Source organism: Pimephales promelas, chromosome 24 (genome assembly GCF_988280905.1).
Source record: "Pimephales promelas chromosome 24, fPimPro1.hap1.1, whole genome shotgun sequence".
NCBI lineage: Eukaryota > Metazoa > Chordata > Actinopteri > Cypriniformes > Leuciscidae > Pimephales > Pimephales promelas.
Genome location: NC_142792.1, coordinates 12,454,569 through 12,474,874, shown reverse-complemented (window position 1 = coordinate 12,474,874; position 20,306 = coordinate 12,454,569). Strand labels below are relative to the sequence as shown.

At 40.9% G+C, this 20,306-nt stretch overlaps 1 protein-coding gene across 3 annotated transcripts in view; it reads left to right on the top strand.

Moving 5' to 3' along the window:
* Positions 1 to 20,259, top strand: part of cacna1c (calcium voltage-gated channel subunit alpha1 C) — a 113,162-nt gene extending 92,903 nt beyond the window's left edge. Inside the window, exons 31-48 of one of the 3 annotated variants that reach the window (XM_089127146.1) lie at positions 1,080 to 1,163; positions 6,364 to 6,501; positions 6,683 to 6,748; positions 6,876 to 6,967; positions 7,044 to 7,200; positions 7,388 to 7,515; positions 7,648 to 7,744; positions 7,825 to 7,927; positions 8,060 to 8,161; positions 8,605 to 8,732; positions 8,824 to 8,958; positions 9,956 to 10,296; positions 10,413 to 10,439; positions 11,535 to 11,651; positions 12,938 to 13,059; positions 13,151 to 13,248; positions 13,325 to 13,669; positions 14,413 to 20,259. In XM_089127146.1, the coding sequence (XP_088983272.1) occupies positions 1,080 to 1,163; positions 6,364 to 6,501; positions 6,683 to 6,748; positions 6,876 to 6,967; positions 7,044 to 7,200; positions 7,388 to 7,515; positions 7,648 to 7,744; positions 7,825 to 7,927; positions 8,060 to 8,161; positions 8,605 to 8,732; positions 8,824 to 8,958; positions 9,956 to 10,296; positions 10,413 to 10,439; positions 11,535 to 11,651; positions 12,938 to 13,059; positions 13,151 to 13,248; positions 13,325 to 13,669; positions 14,413 to 14,763 (2,631 nt within the window). In that variant the 3' untranslated portion in view covers positions 14,764 to 20,259. Of the gene's footprint in view, positions 1 to 388; positions 473 to 1,079; positions 1,164 to 4,543; positions 4,592 to 6,363; positions 6,502 to 6,682; positions 6,749 to 6,875; positions 6,968 to 7,043; positions 7,201 to 7,387; positions 7,516 to 7,647; positions 7,745 to 7,824; positions 7,928 to 8,059; positions 8,162 to 8,604; positions 8,733 to 8,823; positions 8,959 to 9,955; positions 10,297 to 10,412; positions 10,440 to 11,534; positions 11,652 to 12,937; positions 13,060 to 13,150; positions 13,249 to 13,324; positions 13,670 to 14,412 lie in introns of all 3 variants that reach the window. The other 2 variants (XM_089127144.1, XM_089127145.1) reach the window with 2 other exon arrangements.
* The last annotated feature ends 47 nt before the right edge of the window (positions 20,260 to 20,306 follow it).

Genomic DNA, 20,306 nt, shown 5'->3' with positions numbered 1-20,306 from the left:
CGTTAAAGGTTTCCTGCCCTATTAAGTACAAATCAAATATTGTAAAGATGGTGTCAGTAGAGATGCCATCCGCTCAGAATTACTCACAGGAAGCAGCAGACGTGCTCTCAGAATTCCTCTAGCCTAGCGCAATCAAAGCCTTCTTTTCCCAGAGCATCAACACAATTCTAAGAGCATTTTCCTGTGGAAATGGATATATGTAATCAGTAATTTCCTTAAAGTCTGGATGAGCTGATTTTGTTGTGCTGAATTGTGATTGGCTAACGAGAATTTGGGATGTTGACTGTGCTCATGCATCATGGGTACGGGCAGCGCTAGTTATGGTCAAGTCTGCCTCTCTAACTGCCCTCTCTCACCCCTCACCCCACCTTCCCCTCGTCCTGTGTAGGGTTACTTTAGTGACCCCTGGAATGTTTTTGACTTCCTCATCGTAATTGGCAGCATTATAGACGTCATTCTGAGTGAGATCAACGTAAGTACATCGCCACCTCTCTATCTTTCTCTCTCTCTCTTTTGCCACCTCCTTTTCTCTCTTTTGCTCTCCTGTCCATCTCTGCTGTCTTTCATTCCCCTGTGCTTCCTGCCATTCTCTGCTCCTGCTATCTCCTCCAACTCTTCATTTCCTGTTCCTATGGCAAGATGGCTTCTGTGGCAGGTCGCCCTCTGGTGGTGAGAGGTTTATTTAGGGCACACAGCGCGCAAGAAAACGAATGGTTCGAGCAGGAGCGTTTTTCAGTAGGCCAGTGAAAGAGAGAGAGAGAGAGAGCGAACGTTTGTATTCATCTTCCAGGCCGTGATGTATTATTATTTTGCTGTAACTAACAGTCACACCTGAACTAACCCAGGAGTCCCGGCCATTCTTTCCAGGGTGGTTTTGATGGATGTTTGACTGCTGTTGTGGAGCATGACAGGTCCCGTGTCATCATGGGATTTTCTGATTTTGTTTTGATTTCTTCACACCCGTCATTTGATTTTATGATTTTTTTTCCTCATGTCTTCTGTGAGTTAAATGTTCATGTGTAACTGTTTTCTTCCTTATTTTCTCCTCTCTCCTTTTCTTTTTCATTTTTTCCGTCCAGCATTATTTTGTTGATGCATGGAACACGTTTGATGCCCTTATTGTAGTGGGTAGTGTTGTTGATATAGCCATCACAGAGGTTAACGTAAGTAATCTCTCTCTCTAAATCTGCCTGCCTGCACCCCCATAACCCTCCCACACTAACAAAGATGGAGTTGCTTTAACCCTCCACCCGCACACATAGGCATGAATGACCTTGTATAGCTCTCAGGGTGATATATTCTGGCTTCACAATCAATGTTCAATCAAATCGTTTTGCCAATCAGTTACATTAAGATGGATGGTCCGTCTTATCAATGTTGCCCATAATTCAATAAATTCTGATAAATGTTTTACTGTTGTATCAATTCATAAACCTTCAAACTCATTTGGACAGAAGAGCGCAGATTCTAGAGCGCAGTTTCCCCCATCCATATTGGTATTAATACTAAAATTATATTGTCAACCAATTTAGATCTGGTACAGACTTGTATGCGTCAAATGAGGTCAACGTTTTTCTCTTCGAATTTGGGCCACATTTAAATGTGGTATCTGGTAGATTGGCTGGGTTTCACCTGAAATCGTCACTTGTAAAATGTCAAATTCATAATTTGTTTTTAAATAAATCTATAGTTAAAACTCAGACAGCACTGTTTTTATTTACAGGTACACTACCTTTCAAAAGTTTGGTTTGATACATTTCTTATTAATATCTATGTTGGAAACAGTTGTGCTGCTTAGTATTTCTGTGGAAACTGTGATGCTTTTCATGAAAAGAACAGCATTTATTTGTAACTTTATAAATGTCTTAACTTTAACAATTCAAGAAGGATGCATCAAATTGGTTAAAAGTTAAAGTATTTAAAAAAACTGATCCCAAACTTTTGAGTGGTAGTGATTTTATCTGTTACTATTTATTCTAAAAAGTTATGAAAACATATCCTCCGAGAACATCAAGCTATATGAATATGCTTGAAGGTAGATGCACATTGACTACAAGATCCATGTGTTAAAAATTAAAAGATCCAAGTTAAAAATTTGAGCTCTTTGATCAAAAGGAATATTTGAAGGTAGTTTATGATTGACAGCAGTTGTGCCGGAGATATACCCCCTGTTTTGCTATACACATCCATTTCAGCACTGACTGGGTTTGATTTGGTTGGAGTTTTCTCTTCATCGAGCATCTGATTTGATAAAAAGGCATGACCTTTGTCCCCTGCATTGTGTTTGGATTGTTTGTTTTTTCCCCCCTTATTTTCCTTTGAGAAAACTCTGAGCACTTTTTTCTCATGCTTCATTAACCCGTTAATTAATCTGATTAGTGATCTGAAATGAAACTGATGAATCCGTGCTGATAGCCAGTCCCTCCTCTCAGTGCTACAAGGAGATTAGAGTGAAACCGGACGACTCTGTTCTCCCGTAGAAAAGCGTTAATGTAACCCCTCCTCCCCCTGAGGCCGCTCTGCTCCTCTCAGTGCTTTGTCCTCCCTGCCTGTTGGAGGCGCTGTCTGATTCGCGGTGTCTGATTGGACAGAAGCGGGGGGTGGAGAGATGGGAGTGTTTGCCAGCTCTGTCTTGCTGACGATGCCACATTGCATCCTTCTCTATGAATGCCTCTTCTTTTCTGTCTCTCTGTTCTGCATTTTCCTCCCCTTTTTCAGTGTTTTTTTTTCTTCTGTCTCTTCTCTCTTTCTTCTTTGGTACTCTTGTACACCCACATAGCATTCTGTGTAGGCCTGCTCCCTGTGTCGGCTGACTGTTACAACCACAATCACTGACATTAATTGACTAAAACGCATTTCAGAAAACTCCTATACCTGGGGGAATCTCATGAAATGTCCTGATGTCCTCAAAAAGAAAGATATAGTAATGTTTATATATATGGTAACACTTTACAATAAGGTTCATTAGTTAACATTAGTAAATGCATTAACTATGAACTAACGATGAGCAATGCATTAGTTACAGTGTTTATTAATCTTTGTTAATGTTAGTTAATACAAATACAGCTGTTCATTGTGCGTTCATGTTAGTTCACAGTCCATTAACCAATGTTAACTAATACAACCTTTGATTTTAATAACGTATTAGTAAATGTTGGAATTAATATTAACTAAGATTAATAAATGCTGAAGAAGTATTGTTCACATATTGTACATGTTAACTGATGTAGTTTACTAATGTTAACTAATGAACCTTATTGTAAAGTGTTACCATATATATATATATATATATATATATATATATATATATATATATATATATTATAGAGAAAATGATGAAGATTTATTCAATTTATTTGTTTTCATTTAAGCATAAATAAAATGCAACAAATACTACCTCAAAATTATGTTTAAAATTAAATATTAATTTATTTATTTATTTAGAATGTTTAAGTTTATGTTTGAGTAATGCTAAAGTTTACCATTATTATTAGTATCTTTGGGGAAAGTGGGTTTAAATGTGCATACATTTTAATACAACATGCATAAGGCAAATACCACCATGGTTTATATGTTTACGTTAAATACTAAATTTATTTAAAATAAATAGATCTAAAATTGGGTATTTTGATTCAGTTGATTGATTGATTGATTGATTGATTGATTGATTGATTCTTTCGTTTGAAAATATAAACAAGACATTTATTTTCGTGATATTCACCCAAGACCTGAAGTTATCATTGAGCGTCAGCCAGCCGATGGGCATAATTGTAACCTCCAGGGGGCAGCGTTTACCAGTGTGTGCCAAATCTTTATACTTGTGCAATGTGAGATAATATCTGTGATATGGAACAATCCTCTGAAAGTGGCTTTGTGTGGAGATTTGATCATGATAACTGTCTCACAGATGCACATTTGGAACAAGTTACCGTTGACCCAATTCTGTAATGTGTGTGCTACATGCATGGTTGGGGTTGCCAGATCCTCTGCAGTTCTACCGCAACAACATCGATTAAATAATCGAATTGCCATTGACAATAAAATCATGCAAATATAATAGACAGTCATTGCAGCCAATCGTGGCACTGCAGAGGATTTAGAAATCAGTCTCTCTGCATGTAGGAATTCAACACACACCTACATACAGTCACACATACAGTTACCCACTGCATCACACACACACACACACACACACACACACATCGTGATGGACCTTATGAGAGATTCTTGACTTCGGTCGTGAGAGATGTCAAATCTGTGCATGTGTCTGCGTGTGTCACCAACCCATCCTCCAGTCTGCGGCTGCAGAACAGCGTATGGCTCCTCCTCACACGGACCATGTGCTGTAGCCCCTCAGCTGGCAGAAAGACAGATGTGCTATGAGGCGTCTCCCCTGCAAAAAAACCAACAGATGTACCTCAAAACACACTGACGGACAACTTTCCCACACATATTCCCACACGCACACACACACACACACACACAGGTGTACAGTGGGTGGTTGGCGTTGCTATAGCTTTCATCTGTCTGTCTTTCTTTAAAGCCAGCTGACCTCTCCTCCTCTCCCCCCTCCTCTGTGGTAAGACCAATGGTACGGACCAACGGTAACCAAAACCCCACCTCTCATTCCACCCCATCACCTGTCAACCTGTCCATCACCACCTGTCATTCACCACGTGACTTCGGCATGAACGCACGTGTTCTCTCTCATCACTGTGGCATTGGGCAGGCACGTGTATATGCTGGTAGTGTGTCCATTGCCTCGACCTCTCCCCTCCCCTAGGCTGCGATGCCTGTCACTGATGCGCTCTAGTCACATGGTCATCGCTCTCTCTCTGTGTGGTCCAGTGTCGGCCTCTGCTGGTCGGCTCTGATGTGACAGTTCACCATCTGTGTGGCAGAGCTCTGAAATAAGCTGGGGGCTTGTGAAAAGACGATTTCCTGTGCGATGTCCATATGCATGAAGCTTTTTCTCAGTTTTGCTTGGTTTGTTTGATGTGTTTTTACAGGGCATGTGTGTGCAGATGTAGGTATTAGACATTTTTAGAGGTGCACTGAGTCATTATTTGTGTTGTGCTTACACTGACACCTAGTGGTGTGGATGCATCAAATAATATCAAAGTAAAATTTTACCAACCAATGCCATTGATTGAAGAAATGCACTATTCGCTGTCATGCATATCAAATATTTTCCACGAGTTAAAGTGTCAGACAACAGGGGTCTTGTCAAGATTTGGTTGGATTTCACTCTAGCAAGAAATACAAATTCTGTGAGGTCACCCTCTCCATGAAAACAAAACCGCTTTTTAGGTGACCGTTATGACTGTTGATTTATTTAAATATTAACCAATTTTTGTAGTTTTTAACCAACTACAAATTAATTTCTATTTGTAAAGCTATTTTAATGAGAAAACACTGAGTGCACCTTTAAAACAGCGAGCAGCAATTTTATATATATATATTTAGATATATAGAAGTAAAATTTTAAAAGGTGTACAAATGACTATGCTCATTCCCGCCACATAAGGGAAAATAAAAAGTCACGTAAATCCTAATTATGACATAAAATGTTTAAATTGTCATTATGATGTACTAAGTCAAAATTATGACACTATCTCACTGTTTTATGTGATACACATTTTTTTGTCGACATACATAATTATGAGATAAGTGAGAATTATGATGTCATAGTGGCCGTCATTTTGACTTTTGTTAGTGTTGATCATAATTATGACATTTTATTTCATAATTTCAATTTTTTATCTTATAATTAAAAAAAATCTGCTCATTATTGGGACTTTTGATCTCATATGACTTACTGTCACTTAATTTTTGCTTTTTTTTGTCATAATTATGACTTACCAAAGTATGATAGTTTTTTTTTGTTTTTTTTTGCTCATGTGGCGGAAATGTGCCGTGATATGTATGATAGATGTTAAAGGATGAGATAAAAGTTTCGCCTGTGGTTTAATGTCTGTGTTCTAATATCACCTGTAATACAGTGATATGCTTCCATGTCAGGTTAGTGCTGTAGAGTATATTATATGTGATTAGCTGGAAAGATTATTCCTTCAGGGGTTTTGTGCATTGTGGTGGACATCTATTAATGCTTTGCATCCATTTGGAAAATTGTCATTTTTTCATAAAGCCACCAGACATCCAATGTGTATCTGTAGTATGCTATTGGTGGAAGTGTTTAACATGCTGTAGTAGACATATTAAATTTGTGTGTGTGTCACCTTGAATTGTTCTTGGTGGTGTACAGATGGTTGAGCGTATGTGTGTGTGTGTGTGTGTGTGTGTGTGCCTCCCCATGAACACTCTTGTATCTGTAATATGTTTGTATCTGTCATGCTGAAAAAGGGACTCCAAAACACTGAAGATAACGCCAGGATCTCAATCACGTTCTTTCGGCTGTTCCGCGTGATGAGGCTGGTGAAGCTCCTGTCTCGGGGAGAGGGCATTCGGACGCTACTCTGGACATTCATTAAATCCTTTCAGGTGAGATGAATGAAATTAGCCTGCATCTTTGTGTAACTGTACTGGGGTCCAGACTTAAAAAAAAATTCAGGTTTACGAGTGAAAAGGAACAGAAAGTGGCCTTATATATTACTTTATTGCTTTGTATAATTAATCTTTCCTTTTTCTTTCGCCTTCTCCATCTCCCTCTCTTTGTTCACAGGCTCTTCCCTATGTCGCTTTGCTGATCGTAATGCTGTTCTTCATCTATGCCGTCATTGGGATGCAGGTCAGACCCGGCTTCATTTGCTCCACACTCCCTCCTCATCTTCCTCAAGGAAATGACTTCATGTCTGTTATACAGTAGCTCCTGTACTTGTACATGTTGATGCTGAGTGATGTGTCTGACTCCACAGATGTTTGGTAAGATTGGCCTGAGGGACAACAGCCAGATCAACCGAAACAACAACTTCCAGACGTTTCCTCAGGCTGTTCTGCTGCTCTTCAGGTCAGCTACCTTTTCACTTTTGCTCTTTCACTCGTTTGATGTCTCGTTGTCACTGTGAGCTTGTGTATTTGTGTAGGTGTGCAACAGGGGAGGCATGGCAGGAAATCATGCTGGCCTGTTCTCCGAACCGCCCGTGTGAGAAGGGGTCAGAGGTCGGCAATTCCAGTGAAGACTGTGGCAGCCATTTTGCCATCATTTACTTTGTCAGCTTTTATATGCTCTGCGCCTTCCTGGTAAGTTGATATCGAGATTCCTTACCCTAGCAACTGTGTTATTGTATATCAGCTGTGAGATTTGCTATGAAATCACCTCCACTAGCACGACATCAGTGTTTAACATATCCATAATAATAACAGAAGCAGCGGGTGTGATTCTGGGTTTCGCGAACACAAGATGATTCAGATCCTTGCCCTCCCACAGATCATTAACCTCTTTGTGGCCGTCATCATGGATAACTTTGACTATTTAACTCGTGATTGGTCAATATTGGGGCCGCATCATTTGGATGAGTTCAAGAGGATATGGGCGGAATACGATCCTGAGGCCAAGTCAGTAACTTCCTGTTTTGCCAATCTTTCACACTTCCGCTCTCTCCAATCATCTCCAGTCTCTAGATCTTATTATGAATAATCATTGATTATTATTACTAAAGTTGAGATCGGACTTCAATGCGATTGCAGGGGTCGGATAAAGCACCTGGATGTGGTGACCTTACTACGCAGGATTCAGCCTCCCCTTGGATTTGGAAAGCTCTGTCCACATAGAGTGGCTTGCAAGGTACCCAAAATCACAAAACAAACTAATTCTACAGTGCATTATTCACAATGCTTGACTTATTTTAATGCGTGCATCTGCAGCGGCTTGTGTCCATGAACATGCCTCTCAATAGCGACGGAACGGTGATGTTCAACGCTACTCTCTTTGCCCTAGTACGGACGGCTTTACGAATCAAAACTGAAGGTGTGAAAATGTCACACAATACTTATGCAGGTCATAAACACACGCATAACCCTAATACACATACTAACCCTTAACCTTCAAAACGGACAAATCTTTATCAGTCACTGCTTGAATGTGTTTGCTTTGAATCAGGTAACCTGGAACAAGCGAATGAGGAACTCAGGGCCATCGTGAAGAAGATCTGGAAGAGGACGAGTATGAAGCTGCTGGATCAAGTTGTTCCCCCTGCTGGAGGTGGGTGGTGGGAAAAGGTTAATGTTTTACGTTTCAGTACACTACTCAGACATTTAAATAGTTACCAATTATTGTTTTCTATTTGAATATAATGTGAATTTATTCCTGGGATGCAAAGCTGAATTTTCAACATCATTACTCCAGTCTTCAGTGTCACACGATCTAATACCCTGCTTTGATGAATAGAAAGTTTGAAGATCTTTTGTAACAATGTAAAAGTCTTGACTGACACTTGATCAGTTTAATGCATTTTTGCTGAATAAAAAAAAAAAAAAAAAAATCTGTCTGACCCCAAACTTGTAAACTAAAAATAAAAAGAAATGTAGTCTCCTGTCCTAGAACTGTCAAGTGTATTTATATGTATTATTAACTAAAGAAAAATGCTAGAAGCAACATAACCACCCAGCAAACAAAACCTGAGTGTGTGTTACCTTGCCCAACAGATGATGAAGTAACAGTGGGGAAGTTCTATGCCACATTCCTGATTCAGGAATACTTCAGGAAATTTAAGAAGCGCAAGGAACAAGGCCTGGTGGCCAAAATTCCCCCAAAGACTGCTCTTTCACTGCAGGTGGGTACAGAAGACCACATGCACACTTTCACCTGCTACAACTGAGAAGTGTGTTTTTGTTAGCATATGAATCTGCGTGTGTTCTGACCAGGCTGGCCTGCGTACACTGCATGATATGGGTCCTGAGATCAGAAGAGCGATATCAGGGGACCTGACTGTGGAGGAGGAATTGGAGAGAGCCATGAAAGAAACCGTGTGTACTGCTTCTGAGGATGATATCTTCAGGGTAAAGGTCTGATATTGCCTCTTATTTCCTCTCTTCTCTGCTCACGTCATCGCTTCTGCTGCCGGAGCTTCTGCCCACTTGCATGCGACCATCAGCCGGATCTTCAAACCAGAGTCCTTTCCTGGCTGTGAAGGGTTGCTGTGGCAGAGCTGCTTGTTTAGATTCATTGCTCAGCACTGGAGGCCTTAAATTATTATTATTATTTTTTTCCATTTGTTATTTAGTTGAACAAAATCATTATGTTCATATTAAGTTCATAAACGTTTCCAATTTTACAAGCTTTACTTCTAAAGATATCACAAGTCATTAATGAGCAGCGCTTTGCCCTCATCATACAGATCAAGTTTTAAAGGAAATAACTTTATTAAGAATGATTCATTTGGATTTAGTCATCAGTGGTGTTGAAGAACATTTGTAGTTGTTTTAGAAAAATCAAAAACATCACTGCTGTCTGAATGTAAGTGCAGAGTGAACAGAGGAAGTGGAAAGTGTATGTGTGTCTGTTTGGCCTCATTTACCTGGTATTAACATTTGTGTTGAGTAATCCGAATCAGATGTAGACATCACTAAATATAGCTGAAAGCATGTTACTGTACAAATCAAGAAACTGTAGAAATCAAACCAAATGAGTTTAATAATAGTATAATTATATAATTTAGTAGTAGTAACCATAAAATAGTATAATATAAGTATAATATAAAATAGTATAATATAATATAAGTATAATATAAAAGTATAGTACAATATAAAATATTATTGAGTGTTGTGCCCTGTTGAGATCAAAAGAAAATGAAGTTGATCATGAGAAAACGAGAAAAAAAAAATCTGAAGTTTTACATCCATGCAAACATGTACTTGCAAAAGACATCATGTCACTAACATCTATCCCTGAAATCTACTAAAAATCCCTGATAATATTAATACCAGGTGTGAACGGGGAGGGATGATCAGGTTTGCGTAAATGTGACCACTCATGCTCGCATATTTGTCTTTGCAGCGGTCTGGGGGCCTCTTCGGGAACCACGTCAACTATTATAACCAGAGTGATGGTCACGCCTCCTTCCCACAATCCTTCACAACACAGCGGCCATTGCACATCAGTAAATCCGGGAGTCCCGGCGAGGCAGAATCTCCCTCTCATCAGAAGCTCGTCGACTCCACCTTCACTCCGAGCAGTTACTCTTCCTCAGGATCCAACGCAAACATCAACAACGCCAACAACACAGCCATCGGACACCGGTATCCCAAACCTACCATCAGCACAGTGGACGGACAAACGGGGCCTCCCCTCACCACCGTCCCACTGCCACGGCCCACATGGTGCTTTCCTAATAAGAGGTAGAATGCCATGTGCTTTCTGTACTAAAGCAGATGTGCGAGTTAGTGGGGAGATTTTCAGGTTTGTTCGAATATGGTTCCTAATTGTGGTTTATCTCACCCCTGATGTGAACCAGGAGCTGTTTCTATGATTCTTTCATGCGGTACGTTCCTCTCACGGAGACAGAGAGAGACATCATCTCTTTGGAGGGCTGTTGTATGCTCTGTCCATACTGGGGTTGATCTGAAGCGAAATGTGTGCAACACACACTCTCCAGTGTGTTGAGAGATCCACTCCATGCATAAGTTTATCTAGCAGGATCTGTGAGCAGCTTTCCTGATTGGCTGACAGCTGAATGAGCATGTGCTAGGCACGCGGATTTCAACTGGTTATTCTTCTGAACCCAGATTTCATGCCATCAGTGATGAAAAATTCACACAAACCTGCTGACGTGAAATATGTTCATGTTCAACAAGTTAAAGTACTTAATTATTACTAAAATTACTTAAACTTAAATAAAAATTGAAATAAAAAGCTAATTCAAAATATTAATAAATATAATATTTAATAGCACTGCTGATAGATGAATTTGTTGCTAAATACTTGAATGTAGACCCTTTGACATCAACATAACAAATAGATTAAGGTTTAACTAAGCATGTTTGTATGGTTGTTGCATTATTTTCCCCTGCTATCAAAACTTGCGACCCACCAGTTGAAAACCGCTCTGCTCGGCCATGTTAGGTGTAAGTGTTGAAGCTCTTCCTGCTGGTCATTTCCAGGCTGTACTGAAGGGGCTCTTCATTTCGACCAAAATATACAAGAAGCTCTGCCTGCAAGCTATTAAACAGGAAGTACTACATGTTTTCAGCACAATCCCAAAAAAACTGGATATACAGTTATTTCTGTTAGTGGAGCTCCAGTCTTTATGAAGTGCCCCTTGACAAAACATTTCTCCTCTTAAATGTAGTATCATAAGGTTTCCATGCAAAAATAATATCAGCGCTTCTGTAATGTGACACAATCAGTTATAACTGTACAATGCGGTTTGTTAGACAGCAGTGCTTCAGACAAAACAAACCGTAAGCTGCTTCAATTGATTGTTCACATTATGTCAGCCTTATGAGAGCTTGAGGAGAGAGTAACTGCTGTTATCTGTAAAGTTATAGGTGAGGTTTCCTCACTTTCTGAAGAGCAGATGATAGATGTGCAATATGCTTATAGTTCACCTGTGTGTGTTGATGTGTGTCTTGTGTAGCTCTGATTCCAGTGACAGTCGTCTCCCTATAATACGCAGAGAGGAAGCGTCTACGGATGAGACGTACGATGAAACGTTTCTAGATGAGAGAGATCAGGCCATGCTCTCAATGGACATGTAAGACTTCAATATTCTGCTTTTACATAAATTAAAATCAGAACATTTAATTCAACAATAAGCCACAAGAGGGTGTGCGATACAGTGATGCATGACTTCAGGTAGCTTATTGCCTTCTATAAAAATGACAGATTTGGTACAAAGACGCGAAATTTCATAGAAGGAATAGAAACCCAGTTCTTTTAAATTGTAATATTTCACAATTGCTGTTTTACTGTATTTTTGACCAAATAAATGCAGCCTTGGTGCAACATACAGTAAGAGACTTCTTTCAAAAACATAAAAATCTTGAAAAATCTAATGACCCCAAACTTCACAAAATATAATTTCTTATTCTTTATTATGGGGTGAAATTTGACAGTTTCGTGAGATTCAGCCTCCTAGAAAGAATAATATTCTGATATATCGAGTCCACTTCAGACATTCAACTAACTATAAAGTAACTTTCCAACTACATCTGCATCAAGCAACTCTCATTAGAGTAACAGTAGACTGTTAGGTTAGGGTTCAGGTTACTAGAATAAGATGATATGTAGTTGCAAAGATACTTATCGACAGTAGATTGTCTGTTGGGGGACAATAAAAAAAGAGTTTTTATACAGGGGTTGGACAAAAAAACTGAAACACCTGGTTTTACTACACAATCATTTGTTAGAATGGTGAGGGCCTCATTTTGCATCCAAATACAGCACCAATTGACAGATAGAAGTCCTTCACAGTGACCAGAGGGATTATGAGCCGTTCCTCTTCCAGAACAGTGCCCAGGTCACTATATGATGCTGGTGGACTCGCTCCTCCAAAACACCTCAATAATATTCAGATCTGGTGACTGTCAGACCATGGGAGATGTTCAACGTCACTTTCATCTTCATCAAACCCTTCTGTCACAAGTCTTGCTGTGTGTGTTGGTGCATGATCATGCTGATACACGGTTTGAGCATCAGGTGCTCATGATCCTCCAGAAGGGTTTGGTAGTCCTCGGCAGTGTCGTGTCCATCAAATACAATCAGGATTGTCATGATATTGGAGCTCAAACCATCACTGATCCACCCGTGCTTCACTCTGAAGATTGGCCGCCAGGCATATAGATGTGAAACCTCCAACATTGGCCAGTGTTTCAGTTTCATTGTCCAACCCCTGTAAATGATTTTAAGCAGACAGCCTACTAATACTCTAATGCGATTGAGTTGCAAATTTCCTTATAGTTAGTAGAATGTCTAAAGTGGACCATCAAAATAAAGTGTTACCTAATATATTAATATTCTGAATGTGTGTGCTGGGTGCAGGCTGGAATTTCAGGATGAAGAGAGCAAGCAGTTGGCTCCCATGGTGGAGGTGGATGTAGAGGAGGAGAGGAGGCTGTGGCAGTCTCCACGGCGCCGGGCCTTTCTCTGCCCCACTGCACTGAGTAAATACACACATACATACTGTACCCATACAATCTTTAGTTTTGCTTCAGATGTGATGCTGAAGTTAAATGCATGTTTACTTTTTAACAGGTCGACGGTCTTCCTTTCACTTGGAGTGTCTGAGAAAACATAACAGACCTGATGTTTCTCAGAAGACTGCACTACCACTGCACCTAGTGCATCATCAGGTGAGCTTATCCACACACATGCTGGACAAAGGCATTTTTGAAGCCTTTTCACTCATTCATCATCTGTTTTTCAAAGGCTCTGGCTGTGGCAGGGTTAAGTCCCTTGCTGAGACGGAGTCATTCTCCGACGCTGTTCACGCGTCTGTGTTCCACACCTCCTGCGAGTCCCAGCGGCCGCGGCGGGGGAGGGCCGTGCTACCAGCCCGTTCCTTCTCTGCGGTTGGAGGGCAGCGGATCTTACGAGAAACTCAACAGCAGCATGCCGTCTGTGAACTGCAGCTCGTGGTACAGCGACAGTAACGGCAACCACAGCAGGAGCGTGCAGAGGACGCAGCGACCCGTGTCCCTCACGGTTCCGCCGGTCTCGCGCAGAGACTCCATATCCCTGGCACACGGGAGCGCCGGCAGCCTTGTGGAGGCGGTAAGATGCATTTTCCCTCACTTTATGCAAGACTTAACTGGGAAAACCATTATTTTTTGTTTAAGGCAATGGTAAATCTTAAAATTGTGGGTTGTTTTGGTTCCAAAACGTTTTCTTTCAAGCCCTGTTTACATCTGAAATTAAGATGCATTTTGGTCGATCGGATCACAAGTGGGCAACGCTAAATACAGATGTAAACGGGGTCTAAAACGCTTTGAGCTTGTCCTCTTTCGACAACTTCTTGAGATAGTCGAAAACACATTAGACCGGATTCGTTTTGTAGTGTAAATGCTCGTGGTCAATTGTGTTCTTATTATTATGGGAAGTGCGCTAGCCAGATGGGATTTAAACTTTGTTGACTGAAGACCCAAGTTTGGTTTGAAGATTAAAAAAAAAAAATTCCCAAGCACAATGTTCCCTTACCATTCCTGATTTCTCACGCTCTCCGTATGTTTTTTCGTCATCTTCGGTTGCGTTCATATCTAAATTGTGAGCTTATTTCTTCCATTAAATTGAAAGATCAGAAAAAGCTCACACATTTACCCGCCCATTGACCCTCTTCTCAAATAAATCAGTACAGAAGTGATTGAAAGTGGATTGAGATTAAAACACTCTCCAAGTACAAGCTCGTCTACTTCTGATCGACCAAAACGCTTAATGGTGTGTGGTGTATGGTGACTGTTTTTGGGTTTTTTTTGTAGTGTCTTGTCTACAGTCCTCAAAGTCTTACTTTCTCCACTCAGGTGTTGATATCTGAGGGTTTGGGTCGGTATGCACAGGATCCCACCTTCATCCAGGTAGCGAAGCAGGAACTAGCGGACGCCTGCGACATGACCATGGAGGAGATGGAGAACGCCGCTGACAACATTCTCAATGCTAACGCGCCGCCCAACGCCAACGGAAACCTGCTACCCTTCATGCAGTGCAGAGACACTGGCTCACAGGAGTCCCATTGCAGCCACGCACTGGGCCTCTCCACCCCCACAGGCTCTGATGAGCTGCTGGGGACGGAGTTAGAGCAGTCCGAGGGGGCTGGGCAGAGGAACAGCGTTCTGATGGACGACGAAGATATGGAGTGCGTGACAAGCTTGTAGGGGGAACAGCAGCAGCACGGAGGACTTCCTGTGTCTTAGCCCAGCTCTCTCCGAGGACACTGCTGTCCTGCAGTCTGACCCGTCTGTTGCGTGTACCTACCGTAGGGGTATAAGGCCATTCTGCTTAGCTGAGACCGAGTTGGTTTTTAGTTCGTCTGTGTGTTTGCAAGAGCACGAGCGAGTAGGCGTGTGTACATGTTTGTGTGCGTGTTTCTAAAAGTGCCTCACAGTTCTCACAACCTTGATCGCAGTAAGGAAATGGAAAAACAACCCTGACCGAGCAGGGAATTAAGGGAATTGTTGTTGCTCAAGCAGTGGGATCTGTCCATCCACCGGTGGGAGCTGACCTGTGTGTGTAATGGCAGGACTCGACGGCCGTCTCATCGGCGTGGACGTGTCGTGCCGAGCAGGTGGATCTTGTTGGCCCGGGAGCCGTCAGGGGTTCAAGAGATGCTCAGAGAGACACACTGGAGCGGCTCTCGCTCTCTTTCCTTTCACGGGACTGTCCGTCCATCCTTCCATCTGTTCATCAAGAGAAATGTCATCCGTCTCCTTTTCGGCTTTCTCGTTCAGCTAATGATTTTTGCTGCTTGTTAAATTTGATTTCCACCCATTATTCTCTAGGTAAGCCTGCACTTTTTTTTTTTTTTTTTACTCCCACATTTCTTTTTCTCGTGTACCGTTTCGGCTTTCAGGTAGCTGCTAGCCATGCAAGGTACGGGTCATTGCATCAGTGGCCTTTTATTCGAGATCTGCTTCATGTTTTATTTTTTTTATCTTCCAGCATTTAGTGTTTATAATGTTTATCATGGATTGCACACAGGTGGATGCTGTTTTGTTTTGTTTTTTCTTCTTAAATTATTATTCTTATTATTATTGAAGGCATTTAAGATGTTTATGCCAGATGCAGTGTTGTGAATCTAATGCCTCTTACTGACACAACCAATTATTTATTTATTTATTCATTCCTGTCAGAGGTGAAGCGTGTCTCACTCACAATGTTTATCGGTAGCTCACAAGCTGTAAATGAGCAGTGTCACGCGCCTGGAATCAGGCAGCACTGACAGGTCTCACGGTTCCCCTTGCTGCTGTTGGATCGGACTCGCGTTTTGCTCTGAAACTACTGACGTTTCTTCACTGCTGATCTCCAGAAACATTCAGCTGACAGCTGCGATTCTGTCATGATCCCACCTGCTCGACACAGGAAACAGCAGATCTTTGGAAGGTCAGTAAATAAGGTGCACTTTGAAGAGAGGAAGAATGGTGGAGTATTCAGGGATGTCTGGGTAGCGCATCATTTAAGAGAAAACAAACAAACTAATGTAGTTCACACAGGGCTAAATATATGATCATCATTATGAAAGTACCAACATCAGCAGTGTCATCATCATACAACGTTATTGATCGCTATTATTATTATTATTATTACTATTATCGTTAAGGATATTTTTCTGCTGTTTCCATGCAGTTCGGCAGACACAGAGAACTACTTATTGATCTATTATGCAAATAAGGTGTTGAAGCATTAGCATTGTGTTGATGGAAGGTGTCCCCTAAACACATCCGCTGATGAGAAATCCACTTCCAGGCATCTCTCTCCGAAGTTAGAAGTTCTGTCACTGTTTTGCACACTACTTCAGACCATATAAATTTCTCTTTCCATACACGAAAAGATAATCGACTATTTTTGTCAAACCGACTCTTCCCTTTCTACACCGAGCGTCCTGGCGTTTCGTTTCAGGCCTCAACCATTCCATTTGATTTCTGTCTCTGGTCCTGTGCTGTTTTTGTGGGTGCGATAGAGTTCCTGATTGTTTACAGGAGGTCTCTGCTCTGAGGATGATGCAAAGATTGTGAAAAAAAAAAAAAAACGTGACAAATGTAGCCAGAATCCACCTGCTCTGTTCCAAAGCCGCCACCTCGCCCTCATATCTCCTCCACACACGTGCCATATGTCATTGTGAGGCTGCCCCAGGCATATTTTCGAGGCCTTGGTTGTGTACGTGTGCGAGTTTCTCCGTGTTTAGCATATGCAGAGTGCAGAAACGAGCGTGTTCGTGTGGTGTTCGTGTTAGTTTATGCAGGATAAGTGCGTGAGTGCATGCGTATGTGCTTGCATACCACAAGATATGCAAAAACAATGCAATAACTTTGACTGTACAACAGTTTTCTTTCAGAACTACAGCTGTACAAAAATCTAAGATACAGAGAGAAATATATTCACTGTTGTGTATTAAGTTACAGAACTTTAAAATCGAAGAAACCTGTCATACTTGAAATCGGGTGCATTTGAGTATTGAGTATTTTGAAAATCTTGTGCGGGTCAGTTTGGTTTGATGTTTTTCTTCCGTTGGTTTCAATTATCTCTGCATGAGGATTATTTTTGGTGTGCCAAGCGTTTTGAGTATTTTTTTTGTCGTTTTCATTTTAAACATTGAGGAAACACTGATGACGAGGAGTGAAGGTGTAAATACAGACGGAGAAGAGAAGTGTCTCGTTGGTGTGAAAATGATTTTGCATATCTTGTGCTCAGCTGAAAGGTGCATGATACGCAAGAGCAGCTCTCTCTCTCTCTCTCGCGCTTTTCCCCCTTTTATCTTTTCATTCACTCACCCTCCTTGTCCTTTCTTCAGCAGACATCACAGTGAAGGCGTTTTATTACGGCATCCGCATGCCGGTGAATGGGCTCACTCTAAATGGTTGGTCATGCACATAAATTCTCACTATTATTTAAGGCTGCAAGTGGAAACATTAGAAATCCCCTGTCATTTCTCAAGCCTCATGGACAATCCGCATTCGGCGAGGAGATTTAGGTTGGAAATAATGGATTTGGATGCTATGCTTGAATATTTATTTCTCGTTTTTGGTTGCGTTTGCATGGAATCTTAAGAATCGACCTAGCAGACGGAGTCGTCCTCTCCCTTCATTTGCCAATGATTGTATATTTTTATAGACTTAGAAAAGAATTAACACTAGAAAAGCGACAATATAAACTCATCTATATCTGCTGAATGTCAGGGTTAAAATGGCTACACACAACCGTGTTTGAGAATGTATGTAGTGATTATGTATAGATAGAAATTAAATTTATGATAGAGAAATATAGAGTAAATCATTCGTTATTCACCGCAGTAGCTCCTTTGAAACTCCAGTCGTATACGGCCTGTTTTTAAGCAGGATGGTTGGGCGTTTTTTTTTTTTGCTGAGGGAGGAGTGCAATGAGATTAATCAAGAGATTTCAAATCCGAGGGCTTTTTCACCGCTGCTTTATTCAGATCAACGCATCACGTTCCCCTCCGAGCACCTGCACATGATAGAACGGTGTGGAAAAGCCACGAGCTTTCGTGACACAAAAGCAGCCCCTGTGTTAAACGAAACCACTAATGAATGAACACAGAGAGCTGTCCGCTCAGGCCTTGGGGAAACGTACCAAATATTTGACTGAATATTTTATTAGTTGCTCAGTGAGGTTTTTTGCCCAAATGGTTGTAATGTAGCTTTTCTTCTCTCAGAGAATCAGAAGTTATTTTATATATTTTAATATACGAGAAATATTTATCAGATCTGGTTGGAGGGAACGGCCAAAGTCGTGATATTTCAAGTGGGGGAAGTGTAGGTCGCTCTCCTGATGGACTCTGATTGGTTGTGGCTTATATTTTCGATTTGCCATCAGTAGCAGTAGAGCACACGCACGTTTCCCTAATAACAAAAAGGATATATTGAAAAGAAAAATGTAAAAAATTGTTTGATTAGAATGTATGTAACTATCCATAGCAATTGAGCAGCATTGTTATAACCTTTCAAGTTCACAAAACATTACAGTAAACCACAGTCTTTAGGGTGTTTTTGTTTTATTTGGATAAACCCAGTAATGCACATCTGGTGTTTCTGGGTTCATGTTGTGTTCGTTGGCTAATTCCGCATGTGTCAGACTGAAGGAACGTGCCGTGGGGTTGACCTTTGACCCAGAGGAAACCTGGACAGCTGCAATGTCTGCCCTCTGGTTTAACCTTTGTGTAGCACGTATCTCTAATGTCCTCCTTTATATGACTGTTAATTTGATATTATAAGTTAATGTAGTTTGTTAATGAGTTTTAATGATAAATTAAAAGCTAAGGTGGTGATGCAATAATCACAATTTGCACATTTAAACCACATTTAGTTCGACACATCGTACACAATCCAAGTGAAGGATGAATTTATGCATAGATTTTAGCTGTCGTCGTGTAATTATTAATTTCGCCCTAAGCTCAAAATGTCAATCTTGCCATAGTTTCATTTCAACAGGTGGGACGATAAATGAATGCAGATTGTTTCAGGCTGTCTCCTGCAGTAGGTGAGACGGGTCTTCGGCGTTTTTAAGAGCACCGACTGCTTTTGAAATCCGAAATCACGGGTAGGGCCGAATGAATGCAGAACCATTTCTATTTTAAGTGGCATTTCCCCACCTCTAGTTCCACCCAGCGAATGTAGCACTGGAGACTAAGAAATGATCAGAACGATAACGATTGTGATGAGCAGCTCGAATTGCACAAATCTCCATGTATGAGTGAACATGTTGCAATGGCTTATTCTTTATCTTTCTGCAGAGATGGACATACAGTAATGCTCCAGCTCTGGTCTTGATTCGTTGGGTCTCTTTCTATATAGGGTAGGAGAGAACTGAGGGAATTGATTCCCTCACGCTCACTCATCTACACCGTCCCACAAGTCTTTCTGTTGGCTGAAAGGCGAATCTGCGTCACACTATTTGGATGCGATTCGGTTGTCATTTAACCACTCAAGTCCATCAAATCTGAGCGGATCTGAGTCTCAGTGGCTTTATTTCGGTGACCACACAAGCAGCTTCTCTAGTTTTGATCGACGGTGCGGACGGGAAGAGTAGTCTCAAGGTCCTGAGCTGTTTGTTAGATTTACGAGCTGAATTAAAATTAGATGCGTGTCGTGCTTTTGGTAGAATTCGAAGGAATCAGTGCTGACCATTCAGGACTCTCACGAAACACCGTCAGAGGTCATTCACATTTTGGACTATTTAATCGAGTTTAGACCCCAGGTGTTATTGATAAGTCTGTGAGACGTCTGCATGGTCTGTCATTCCCTCCTCTACTTTTACTGACTCTTTTGTTTCATTCCATCATTCTTTCATTTGTTCATTTAGATTTTAAAAAGAATACGCTACGTAAATCTGAAGATTCAATCACTTTTTCTACTCCTATTTTCAAAAAAAAAAGTGAAAAGAAAAAAACAACAAAAAATTGGATTTGTAAATAAGTGATTGTACAGTTTGTATCTGTATCTGTCAGTCTGTCTTTGGTGACAGAGTGTGTCTTGCTTATAACGCACGCTACCAGTAAATAAAAACTAAAAAATATCTTTAGATTGTATGGTTCTTGACAGGAAGTTTTAAATTAATCTCTGCTGTATATTCCTGTAATATTGCATTTTTATCTGAGGAATGATGTTATTAAACAATTGCAAATAAAGTGAATTTCTTAAGGTTTGGTTCTTCTCCGTCTTATGGACGCTGCAGTGTTCACAGGTAA